Genomic DNA, 12364 nt, shown 5'->3' on the forward strand with positions numbered 1-12364 from the left:
ATGAGAGGACTGGAACAAAGTTCAGCTGTAGCTCAGGATGGTGCTGGGGACTGAACCTGTGGCCTCTGGGCCTCGGGGTGCACGTCCTGTGCTCTGCCAGGCTGAGCCCGCCCTGCTCTGCAGTCCCCTGGGGGCTGTGGTTCTGGACCCCGGGTGCTCCCGAAGCACAGGGAGGACCGAGGGGATGCTCCGGGCTGCCCGGCGGGACCGGCAAAGCCTGCTCACAGGGGCGACCCTGGGCCCCGCCTGGGTGACAGAGCAGCGGCCCCGGAGGCAAGCGCCTGTAGTCCGCCCCCGCCTCCTCCCCGGGCCCCCGACCCCGAACCCCCTCTCCCATGACCCCCTCCCCCCGGACCCCCTCCTCCCGGACCTCCTCCAGGCCCCCTCCCCCGACCCCTTTTCCCGGGCCCCCTCCCTCCGGACTCCTCCCCGCTTCCTCTGGGTCCTCCCCAGGACCCCTCCCCCGGCCCCTCCCCCTCCCCTCCCCAGCCCCCTCCCCGCGCCCACGCCACAATGGGCGGGGCGTCCAGGCTCATTTGCATAAGGCCGCGCCGGGCCAATGGGCGGCGGGGACGCGAGCTCGCTGTGACAGCGCAGGGCGGGGCGGGCCCAGCGGGGACGGCCGCTGCCCACCGGCCACGGGCCTCCCGCCCGCCGCCTCGCGATGTCGGTGGCCGGGCTCAAGAAGCAGTTCCACAAGGCCAGCCAGGTGCGCGGGCGGGGCGGGGGCCGTCAGGGTGCTGGGCCTGGGCCTGGGGGCTCTGGTCAGGGTGCTGGGTGCTGGGCCTGGGGGCTCTGGTCAGGGTGCTGGGCCTGGGCCTGGGGGCTCTGGTCAGGGTGCTGGGCCTGGGCCTGGGGGCTCTGGTCAGGGTGCTGGGTGCTAGGTCTGGGGGCTCTGGTCAGGGTGCTGGGTGCTGGGCCTGGGGGCTCTGGTCAGGGTGCTGGGTGCTAGGTCTGGGGGCTCTGGTCAGGGTGCTGGGTGCTGGGTCTGGGGGCTCTGGTCAGGGCTGCTGGGCCTGGGCCTGGGTCTGGGGGCTCTGGTCAGGGTGCTGGGTCTGGGCCTGGGTCTGGGATGCCATCAGGGGTGCTGGGTCTGGGGGCTCTGGTCAGGGTGCTGGGTGCTGGGTCTGGGGGCTCTGGTCAGGGTGCTGGGTCTGGGTCTGGGGGCTCTGGTCAGGGCTTCTGGGCCTGGGCCTGGGTCTGGGGGCTCTGATCAGGTTGCTGGGTCTGGGGGCTCTGGTCAGGGCTCTGGGCCTTGGCCTGAGTCTGGGGGCTCTGGTCAGGGTGCTGGGTGCTGGGTCTGGGGGGTTCTGGTCAGGGTGCTGGGTGCTGGGTCTGGGGGCTCTGGTCAGGGTGCTGGGTGCTGGCCTGGGGGCTCTGGTCAGGATGCTGGGCCTGGGCCTGGGGGCTCTGGTCAGGGTGCTGGGTGCTAGGTCTGGGGGCTCTGGTCAGGGTGCTGGGTGCTGGGTCTGGGGGCTCTGGTCAGGGCTGCTGGGCCTGGGCCTGGGTCTGGGGGCTCTGGTCAGGGTGCTGGGTCTGGGCCTGGGTCTGGGATGCCATCAGGGGTGCTGGGTCTGGGGGCTCTGGTCAGGGTGCTGGGTGCTGGGTCTGGGGGCTCTGGTCAGGGTGCTGGGTCTGGGTCTGGGGGCTCTGGTCAGGGCTTCTGGGCCTGGGCCTGGGTCTGGGGGCTCTGGTCAGGTTGCTGGGTCTGGGGGCTCTGGTCAGGGCTCTGGGCCTTGGCCTGAGTCTGGGGGCTCTGGTCAGGGCTGCTGGGCCTGGGCCTGGGTCTGGGAGCTCTGGTCAGGGTGCTGGGTGCTGGGTCTGGGGGCTCTGGTCAGGGTGCTGGGTGCTGGGTCTGGGGGCTCTGGTCAGGGTGCTGGGTGCTGGGCCTGGGTCTGGGGGCTCTAGTCAGGGCTGCTGGGCCTGGGCCTGAGTCTGGGGGCTCTGGCCAGGGTGCTGGGTCTGGGCCTGGGTCTGGGATGCCATCAGGGATCTGAGTCTGTGGGCTCTGGTCAGGGTGCTGGGTGCTGGGCCTGGGTCTGGGGGCTCTAGTCAGGGCTGCTGGGCCTGGGCCTGAGTCTGGGGGCTCTGGCCAGGGTGCTGGGTCTGGGCCTGGGTCTGGGATGCCATCAGGGGTCTGGGTCTGGGGGCTCTGGTCAGGGTGCTGGGTGCTGGGTGCTGGGTCTGGGGGCTCTGGTCAGGGTGCTGGGCTTGGGCCTGGGCCTGGGGCCTCTGGTCAGGGTGCTGGGTCTGGGTCTGGGGGCTCTGGTCAGGGTGCTGGTGCTGGGTCTGGGGGCTCTGGTCAGGGTGCTGGTGCTGGGTCTGGGGGCTCTGGTCAGGGTGCTGGTGCTGGGTCTGGGGGCTCTGGTCAGGGTGCTGGTGCTGGGTCTGGGGGCTCTGGTCAGGGTGCTGGTGCTGGGTCTGGGGGCTCTGGTCAGGGTGCTGGGCCTGGGTCTGGGGGCTCTGGTCAGGGCTTCTGGGCCTGGGCCTGGGTCTGGGGGCTCTGGTCAGGGTGCTGGGTCTGGGGGCTCTGGTCAGGGCTCTGGGCCTTGGCCTGGGTCTGGGGGCTCTGGTCAGGGTGCTGGGCCTGGGCCTGGGTCTGGGGTGCCATCAGGGGTGGTGGGTCTGGGTCTGGGGGCTCTGGTCAGGGGTGCTGGGCCTGGGTCTGGGGGCTCTGGTCAGGGGTGCTGGGCCTGGGTCTGGGGGCACCCGTCGGGGGTGCTGGGCCTATGTCTTGGTGCCGTCAGGGGTGCTGGGCCTGGGTCTGGGGGCACCCGTCAGGGGTGCTGGGCCTGGGTCTGGGGTGCTGTCAGGGGTGCTGGGCCTGGGTCTGGGTGCCATCAGGTGTGCTGGGCCTGGGTCTGGGGTGCTGTCAGGGTTGCGGGACTCTGGATTTGGATCGATCCAGACCTAGGGGTGCAGATTAGGCTTGGGGTCTAGGAGGCCATCAGGGGACTCAGGATGGCATGGGGGCAAGGCGGGGCCCGGGGTCTGAGTGCCGGTGGGGTACGGGGTCAGGGAGTGCATCTCGGGCGCCAGTCTGGGGGCACGGCACTCGGGACCGGGGTGTGGGTGGAACGGTTCAGCGTCAGGGTGCTGGGTCGTGGCAGGACCCCCTGCAACTGCCCCCCCCTTCCCTTCTCCAGGCAGTTTTCCAGGAACTGTGGGAGCAGGCGGCATGGGGCCTAGGCTAGGCTGAGCCTTTCTGTGGGAGACCCCCCTCCCAGCCCCTGGGAGCAGCCAGACGTGTAAACAAACTGGGTTGGTGTCCCCCACCCCACAGAGCTCAAACCCTGAACCCCGGGGGGCACTTGGGGAAAGCTCTGCAGAGGAGGGCTCGGCACCCCAGGACGAGTGTTGGGAGGCTCTATGGTGGGGGTGCAGGTGCTCTGAGCAGAAGTAACGGGGGTCGGGTGCACAGAATTGGGGCATCCCTGCACGGGGCAAGGTGGTAGGGGCTCAGGCTCTTCCACCAAGCAGAGCGGGCTCGGGCTCGGGGCTCAGGGCTCGGGGCTTCTGGCAGTTCCAGGGATGGCTGGCGGTGCCGGTGACCCTCATGCCCTGGCATTGTCCCCTGGGGAGCAAACCTCAGAGGTCCAGGATAGAAGTGCTGGGTGGTTTGAGGTGGCTTCTGCCCAATCAGTCACCCCACCGACTACCCCCCTCCGGAGGACCCATTCTTGCTGCTGGGTGAGCAAGTGAGAGGGGAGGAGGGTTCGACTTCAGAACCCGTGGAGGGTCTCCGTCTGCCTTCCCCCAAGCGTCTTGAAGCAGCTGGAGGCTGGGACTTCCCCCTGGCCTCTCCCCCCTTCCCTTCCCCAGGAAGCCCCTGCTCTCTGCTGAGGACAGTGAACACACACAGGGGTGTCACTCAGGGTGGCCTGGAGTCCTGGACATGTGGATTCTCCTGTGCCCTGGACTCGGACAGCCTGTCACATTGGGCTGAGATCCTGGCTGGAGCTGCAGACACTGTGGACTTGGAGATCTTAAAATGCAAGGCAGACACAGATGAGCTGATCCACAGGGAGAGCTCGATGGAAGCAGGGGCCCAGCTCCTGCCTACAAGTCACGGAGTAAATGGAACCTGGGAGCACAGGCAGGGGAGCAGGGGAGCAGGGGAGTGGGGTGCGGTGCTAGGTAGGGTCTGTGCTTGTGGACTCGGACTCAAGACCCTGGTCCCATGCAGGGGCGGTGCGGGGGAACCTTCACAAGCGGTAGAGCAGTGCCACAAGTGTCTCTTTTCCTCTCCACCTCTTGGTTTCTCATCCCTATCAATAAAAAAAGGTGGTGGGTGGAAATGGTGGATGCAAGCCCCAGCAATAACCCTGGTGGCAAAAAACAAACAAACAACAAAACCTAGAGGGCAGTCAGCAAGTACTCTGTGAGCTCAGAATTGGGGTAGGTGCCCAGCTTGGGGACCAGGTGCCACCCAGCTGCTGGCAGTGCCCAGGTGACACTGGCCCTCCTGCACTGGCATTGTCCCCTGGGGAACATACCTCAGAGGTCCAGGATAGAGGTGCCGGGTGGTTTGAGTTGGCTTCTGCCAGTTCAGAACAAGGAGTTAGAATTTCAGAAGGAGAGTTACTGGCACTGAAGAAGGGTTATGCTAGGGATGAGGTCCTTTTGCGTACTTAGGCCTAGTTGGTCCATTAAAAGGAGAACGAGCAGAGGGTTTAGCGTCTTTCCTGAGCTGGAATCTCTTGAGACTTGGTCTGAAAAAAGTCATCACAGATTCTCTCTTACAGACCGCATGTTGTGGTCAAATAGGTCATGTCCACGTGTCCTGGGAGTCTGCCTACAGAGCCTTCTGCACAGTCAGCCCGAGCGGGCGGATGGAGACAGTCTGGGGGAGCAGGTGACACGAACCACCAGAGGCTCTTCCCCGGCCAGGCAGCGTCTGAACAGCAGGCTTTAATTCAAAGAGCGTTTTCCCAGGGGCTGGGGAAGGGAGGCCCCGGTGATGTCAAGGGCTTCAGCATCCCAGGGGCTGAGTCTGGCCGCCATGGACCAGCCATGACCTCTGTGACCCTGGGGACAAGACCTGAGCCATCTGAATCTCATAACTCTCTCTACAGTGAGCCTGGGTATTCATGTGCTTTTAGTCTCTGTGCTGAGAGTGAAGGGGTGGTCACATACCTCTGTAGGGTGTGTGTGTGTGTGTGTGTGTGTGTGTGTGTGTGTGTGTGTGTGCGTGTGTGTGTGAGAGAGAGAGAGAGAGAGAGCTCTGTGAGGAAAGTCCTAGAGAGTCAGACATAGCGCGGTGGTTTCTGGGCCTGGCCCCAAAATGTAGTGATCCCCCCCCCGTGTCACCCCCTCACTGATCTGCTCTGACTGTTCATCTGTGTCACTCCTGTTGAGTTCCACGCCATTTCTCTTGACGGCACTTAGCGTCAGCCGGGTTCTTGAAACTCCTGAGCTGGTTCTGGCCTGGGCACTGTGTCTGCTCTCTGGCCCTTTCTGAAAGCCGGGAAGTCTTGCTCCCACCCTGTCAGTCTCAGCCCAGCTTCAACCCCCCACCCCTAACCCCACCCCCACAAGCCCTCTGGTGATGGCACTTGGCGTTGGGGACAAAGTGCCCTTCACATGGTATCTGCTCCTTTCTGTTGTCATAACCAGTGACCTCAAACCCAGTGGCATCCAGAAACACTGAGGGCAGCGTGGAGCCCCAAGCACAGCTTTTGAGGGCCAGCTCAGCCCGCCTTTTCTCTCAGTGCGGTGGCCCGAGAGAGGCTGAGTGGTGGCCATCTCCGGGCATGCCCCGCAATGAACTGCCCACTGGCCATTCGTGGGCAGGCAGTCCCGAAGAGGGTTTTCTCCAAGCCGAGGGCCTCTGCCGGAGGGCAGTGCCAGTTTGTGTCCCTTTCTCACTGGAGAAAGGCCAAGAGCGTGCTTTGCAGAGTCCCTGACCGACTGTTTCTCTCTCTGCCGCAGCAGAAAACACACTGAGCGAAACCAGCCCTGTTCCTTCCTGCCTTTGCCGCTGGATGAATTAACTCATAAATCTGCGCAGGGTTTTTAAGTGACGCTGGCTGCTGAAGTAGGTGTTCAAGGGAAGGGGATCCTGCCTTTCTAAGATCTGAAGTTGGGATGCAGTCAGTGCAGCTCCAACAGTGGAGAGACCAGGCCTCCCAGGGGCTCTGCTCTCTGCTCCTGCTGGCTTGGCTTCCTCCCCTTCCGCTCCGGTCCCTGGGCATGTGGGAAAGCAGATCCCTGGGCTAGCTGGTGCCTCCTCTGCCTCCAGGGCGTCTTCTGTTTGCGTCTCACACAGAGCCTGGGGTGCTGAGACGCAGTGAGGGGCTGAGTGGGGAAAGTCAAGCTGAAGCTCACTGCCAGGAAACAAAACCAAGAGCCCACACCTGCCGGGGCGTGAAGGGAAGAGACTTCACCGCAGGCCAGACCCCCAGCCGGAGACCTGTGACTGGTTGCAGACCCAGCCCTGCCCTCCGGAGAGCGCTCACTTTTTTTTTTATTTTCTTTTTTTTAACTTTAGTTATTTATTTTCATTTATTTATTTATTGTTGGATAGAGACAGAGAGAAATGGAGAGAGAAGGGGAAGACAGAGAGGGGGAGAGAAAGACAGACACCTGCAGACCTGCTTCACCGCCTGGGAAGCGACTCCCCTGCAGGTGGGGAGCCGGGGGCTCGAACCGGGATGCTGACCAGTCCTTGCGCTTTGCGCCATGAGCGCTTAACCCGCTGCACTACCACCCGACGCCCAGGAGTGCTCACTTTTTTTTTTTTTTATGAAGGTGACACACAGGTGGAGTAGAGGCCCGGGAGCTGGGTTTTGGGACCATCAGGGTAGGGACGGGTCGGAGGAGCCCAGAGCTTCTCACCTCCAGGATCACGGGACCTTATACTTCTTCCCAGAACAGAGTCCAGAGTAGGTCTTAACTAGTCCTTTTTTTTTAATTTTTAATTTTAATTTTTGTATTTCTTTATTGGGGAATTAATGTTTTACATTCAACTAAATACAATAGTTTGTACATGCATAACATTCCCCAGTTAACTAGTCCTTTTTAAAAAAACATTTTATTTATTTATTTTTGGATAGACACAGGGAGAAATTGAGATGGGAGGGAGAGGGAGAGGGAGAGGGAGAGGAGAGAGACAGAGAGACCCCTGCAGCCCGGCTTCAGCCCTGTGAAGCTTCCCCTGTGGGTGCTCCTTGCACAATGTGGTGTGAGCGCTTAGCCAAGTGTGTCACTGCCTGGCCCAGGAGATTCCTCATCTTCCTGGAGGGTGGGAGGGTGTTTGTAGTTTTGCTAACCGACTCCCTTTGAGCATGTGAGCTGCACCAGGGGCTCAGCCACGCCCTGCCCCTCGATGCACAGTTCTGTGTCTACCAGGCGAACCCAGAGTCCCTTCTTAGCCCTGGGGACGTTGTCATCTTGTGCTCCTCTGTCCTGCTCGGACCCTCCTTCCCTGAGCTGTCTGACTCATGCTGGGTGCTCAGGAGCCCCTGCCAGCCTTGGAAGGGTGGGCCCACTTCTGCTGGGCTCCAGGCTGTTGTCTGCCTGCATCCTCTTGGTTTGGGGAAGGAATGTTCAAAATCTTGATTTCACATAGGATTCCCTAGTGAACATTTAGATGCTGGCAAGTAATTTTCCTTCCTTCCTTCCTTCCTTCCTTCCTTCCTTCCTTCCTCTCTCTTTCTTTCTTTCACTTTTTTATTTGCCTCCAGGGTTATCGCTGGGGCTCGGCACCTGCACTACGAATCCACTGCTCCTGGAGTCTATTTTTCCCTTTTGTTACCCTTGTTGTTTATCATTGTTGTTGTAGTTATTGTTATTGATGTCATTGTTGTTAGATAGGACAGAGAGTAATGGAGAGAGGAGGGGAAGACAGAGAGGGGGAGAGAAAGACAGACACCTGCAGACCTGCTTCACCGCCTGTGAAGCGACGCCCCTGCAGGTGGGGAGCCGGGGGCTCGAACGGAGATCCTTATGCCGGTCCTTGTGCTTTGCACCATGTGCACTTAACCCGCCGCGCTACTGCTCAGCCCCCAGTAATTTACATTTCTAAAGTAAAGGAGGCTGTAGTACCTGCCAGAAGAGATGCATGTGGTGAGTCAGTGCGTTCATCACCCAGGGTCACGCTTTGCTCAGGTGCATGGGGCCGGTGTCACAGGCGGGTGACAGTGCAGGTTGAACTGTACCCAGGCCGGGTTTCTAGCGGGCTGGTGTGGCCAGCACCAGGGAACCAGGCAGTCTGCCCAGCTCTTGGAGGGCCGTGGGGTGTTCCTGGAAGGCTGGGCGCCTGTCCACGTGTGGCCACGTGAGGCTCTTGGAAGGAGCAGAACCGTCAGAGGCGGGGCGTGCAGGGGCCAACAGCGGCCCGGACGGTGGTGGGCGTCCCTGGGTAGATAGCAGCAGAAGGGAGGCAGCTCCCAACACAAACCAAGGAAGGAGCTAGAGGTGGCCGTGGTGTGTGCTGACCTCTGTCAGGGCAGCATGTGGAAAGAGTGCAAGAGTAGGTCATTTCTAGAATGTTCTAAGGCACACAGAGTCCCCCTCTCGGTGCCTTCAGTCAGTCTTCATGTTGCATAAGTAAAGGTTATGCAGCTTAAAATAGACAGTGTTCCTTCTTGGCTGCTGGGGCTTCACTGGGGTGTCTTGTCTCCGCGAAGCCATCACTCCCATCAGCCTGTGTGTTTTGTTTTTTTTTTCTTTCCAGATGAAAGCCAAAGAAGTGAGTGGGGAGAGAAAAAGAAAGGGAGCGGGAGGAGGAGGAGAGACTCCACAACACTGTTCCACCACTTGGGAAGCTTTCTGCCGGTACGGTGCTCCCAGGGCCCCACCTCAGGGCTTCCCACCCAGTGAGGCGCATACCCTGCAGACTGAGCTGCCGCTTGGCCCCGAGGGCCCGTGTGACGGCACCAGCAGGGAGCACCTCAGATGGCCCCAGAGAGCTCCGTGGATGGCGGGGCTGGCCTGTGGCCCTCGGCTGAGAGTCGGACGGGGAGGCAGCTGTGCGGCACCGAGCATGCTGAGGCCCCATCACTGGGTGGAGAGCCCTGGTGTGTGTCCCCTGTGTGACACCGTGCTGGTTACAGCAGCAGAGGGCACAGGCATCAGCCCTGCACGTCCCCCGAGGTCGAGCCATCTGTGTCATGTCACACTGAGCGTTCAGTTGCTGTGAGGAGGACCCACCCAGGGGTGCGAGAGAGCTCACTTGTCAGGGCACCACTTTGCCATCATGGCCAAGGTTCAAGACTGAGGTTGGACCCCAGCACCATATGGGAGCTCCATGGGCAACAGGGGTGACTCCACAGCTGTCGTCTCTCCTGTGTCTCTTTTTCCCTCTCTGTCTCTATCTGAATTTTTTTTTTTTTGCCACCAGGGATATTTATCTCTGGGGCTTGGTACCTACACACCTCCCCAGTGATCTTTTTAGTGGAGGCAAGAGACAGAGAATGAGAAGGAGAGAAAGATAGAGAAGAGAAACACCTGCAGCACTGCTCCACTGCAGAAGCTTCCCCCCTGCAGGTGGGGGCCAGGAGCTTGAACACCAGTCCAGGTGGATGACAACATGTGGTCTCCAGCAGGTGAGCCACCGCACAGCCCCTCTGTCTAAAATTTTGAAATTTTTTAAAAAGTAGGGGCAGCTGGTGGTACATTTCTTTGAGTGCACACATTACCACACTCAAGGACCTGGGTTCAAGTCCCCAGTCCCCACCTGCAGGCAGGATGCCTCATAAGCAGTGAAGCAGGTCTGCAGGTCTCTCTCTCTCCCTCTCTCTGTCCCTCACTCTCTTCTCAATTCCTTTCTGTCCTAGCTAATAAAATAGAAAGAAAAAAGGACAAAATGACTGCTGGGAGGGTAGACTTGTAGTGCTGGCATGGAGGCCCAGCGACGACCCTGATGTGAGAGAGGGACAGGGAGATGCCACTAGGATTGGTGGATTCACTGTGCAGGCACCACACCCAAGCAATAACTCTGGTGGCAATGGAAGGAAGGAAGGGAGAGAGAAAGAAAAGGGGGGAGAGGAGGGACCAGTGATAAGTGGTCCCAAGGATGGTGGAGTCACCAGAGCACATGGTCCCGCCTTGGGGGTGCAGGCAGGGGGGCAGTGAGCCAGCAGCGTGGAGGCCTGAGCCCCTTCCTGGCCTTCTGAGCACTGCTGGGCTGGTTCCCGCCTTCTGCGGCACACGAGGCTCTGGCTCGGTGTGTCCCCGGCCCCTTTGGCCTCGCTATCGCCCCTCTGTCCCCATCCACCATGTGGTGGTGGGAGGCGTGAACTGTGTGGTTCTGTGAAGGCTTCATCTTGAGCCTGGTTCTCTGGGTGTGGGGACTGGGCACATCACACTGCCACAGCTCCCAGCTGGCACTTGGCAGAGGGTGACGGAAAGTCCTCACGAGGGGGCAGGGCAGAGTTCTGTCAAGACTGTGCTGTTTTTGCGACACCTCTCTCCTTACGCAGAAGCATGAATAATTCAGGCACTTGACCCTAGAATATGCAGAAAGTACCCAGTTGCTTTTCTTGGTGAAGTTCACAGTCATTTGGGAGAAATTCTTCTCCCTAAGACCTGATTCCACAACCCCTACCTTTCAATGACTCTCTTTGAGGAGCGAGGGGGAGGGGGTGGAGAGCTGGGGGAGCCCAGAAGGGCGCTTAAGGTCCTCCCCGTCTTTCCCTTGCACCCCACCCCCACGCTGGGGTCCGAGGGAGGGCCTACCACACACTTTGCCTGTCATTGCCTCGTGCAGGAGGAGGAACAGGGGAGACCGTCTCAGAGACATGAGCCTGGGTGCTCCTGGGGCAACACAGAGTGCCTTCTGTGATGCTGGCATGCATGCCACACATGGCGCTGCCTGGCACGGGGTCCCGCACGCTGTACAGGGATGAGAACGGCCCCACATGGGAACAGGAAGCCTTTGTTCACGCCAGAGAAAAGCGCCCCTTTGTCTGGACACTGTGTACTTGCTAACCGCAGTGGGGCCCAGGGTGCTGCTCTCCTGGGAGCAGAAACTAGCTTTGTCCCTGCCAGGCGGCAGCCAGTAGCCTCCCTTGCCTCTGCAAGACCAGCTTGAATCATTATTTCGCCACTCGGTTTGTCTCTGGGACTCTGTGCCTGCACGGCTCCACCGCGCTCGGCCGCTGTTTGATTCCTCCCCTCTTTCTTTTCAGCCAAGGGTGTGAGACAGAGAGAGTGGGAGGAGAAAAGAAAGAGAGGTACCTGTAGACCTGTAGCTCTTTCTGCCTCTGCTGAAACGTCTTCCCTGCAGAGGTGGGGCCAGGCACGGGAGCCCAGGTCCTCAAGCGCCGTGCTGTGCTGTGTGTAATCCCACCACCCAGCGTGCAGTCCCTTGGCTCTGCAGTTTGGTTTTTACAGAAAAGACTTCTTGTTTCTTGAGTAACTCTCGCCGGTCACCACAGTCATCACCAGTCAGTGAATCATGTCAGCCAGATGCAATAGGTTGATCTATCAGAAATATCCCCAGTCATTTATACACACGTATCCCATGTAGGATTTGAAGCAGCCCTTAAGACAGACAGAGAGAGAGAGGAACCCGAAAGATGGCTCAGCCAGGTGGGGCACATGCCTTGTGTATCTGGAGCATTTTGAGCCCAGCCTCCACAGGAAAAGGGTCCTGGCAACAGAGGAAGCATCAGTGTTGTGATGTCTCTCCCCCTCTCAGCTTCACAGGGGGCTGGCCATCGCAGGTGAAGGGGTGCAGGGAACACAGCGCCAGGAGCAGCCCACATCCTGCAGGGGTCCAGTTTCCCTGAGCTGGGACAGAGAAGACAGTGGAAAAGCCCCTCTGTGAGCTATCCCCCACCCGGATAGGAAAGACATGTAGGTACAGGCCAGGCAGTAGCCAGAGACGCCCAGGCGTGGGCTGCAGGCACCTGGAACTGGCAATCCTAGAGCCTGTCAGCTGCTCCAGCCTGGCTGTTTGCTTGACCTGCCTGGCCCTTACATGGACCCCCACTTTGGTGGCCTGTGTAACAGTGGGGACAGAACGACCCACAGCTGACCCACAGTGCCCGCTGGGAAGCGTCACAGTGGAAGCGTGTCGCTCTGACCCCGGTCTGCAGGTGGCATGGCGAGTCCTATTCTGTGGTAGGCAGGTGAGGAGGAGGACACCGACCACAGCTCCAAAGCCCCCTATGGTGTGGTGGGGGCCACGCTCGAACCCTTTCCCAAGAGCCCTGCTCAGCCTTGACTTACGGTGCAGGGGACTAAATCTGGGACTTTGGAGCCTCAGGCAGGAGAGTCACTTTGCATTACCATTATGCTATCTACCCCACTGCCCTCTCGATTTATTTCTGTCTGCTCCAATAAAATAGAAAGAAGGGAGGGGGGGAAGGAAAAAAGAAATAAATGGCTTCTGGGAGCGGTGGGTTCGTAGTGTCAG

At 60.2% G+C, this 12364-nt stretch overlaps 1 protein-coding gene across 6 annotated transcripts in view; it reads left to right on the forward strand.

Moving 5' to 3' along the window:
* Window positions 1-599: 599 nt before the first annotated feature.
* SH3GL3 (SH3 domain containing GRB2 like 3, endophilin A3) overlaps window positions 600-12364 on the forward strand; it is a 38330-nt gene continuing 26565 nt past the window's right edge. For all 6 annotated transcript variants that reach the window (XR_001601472.2, XR_009546643.1, XM_060179537.1 and 3 more), the window contains exon 1: window positions 600-709. Coding sequence is in view for 4 of the 6 variants with exons in the window: in XM_060179537.1 (XP_060035520.1) it covers window positions 665-709 (45 nt within the window). In the remaining 2 variants the exon portion in view is untranslated. The remainder of the gene's footprint in view (window positions 710-12364) is intronic.

The sequence above is a fragment of the Erinaceus europaeus genome, chromosome 20, assembly GCF_950295315.1.
Source record: "Erinaceus europaeus chromosome 20, mEriEur2.1, whole genome shotgun sequence".
Taxonomy (NCBI): Eukaryota; Metazoa; Chordata; class Mammalia; order Eulipotyphla; family Erinaceidae; genus Erinaceus; species Erinaceus europaeus.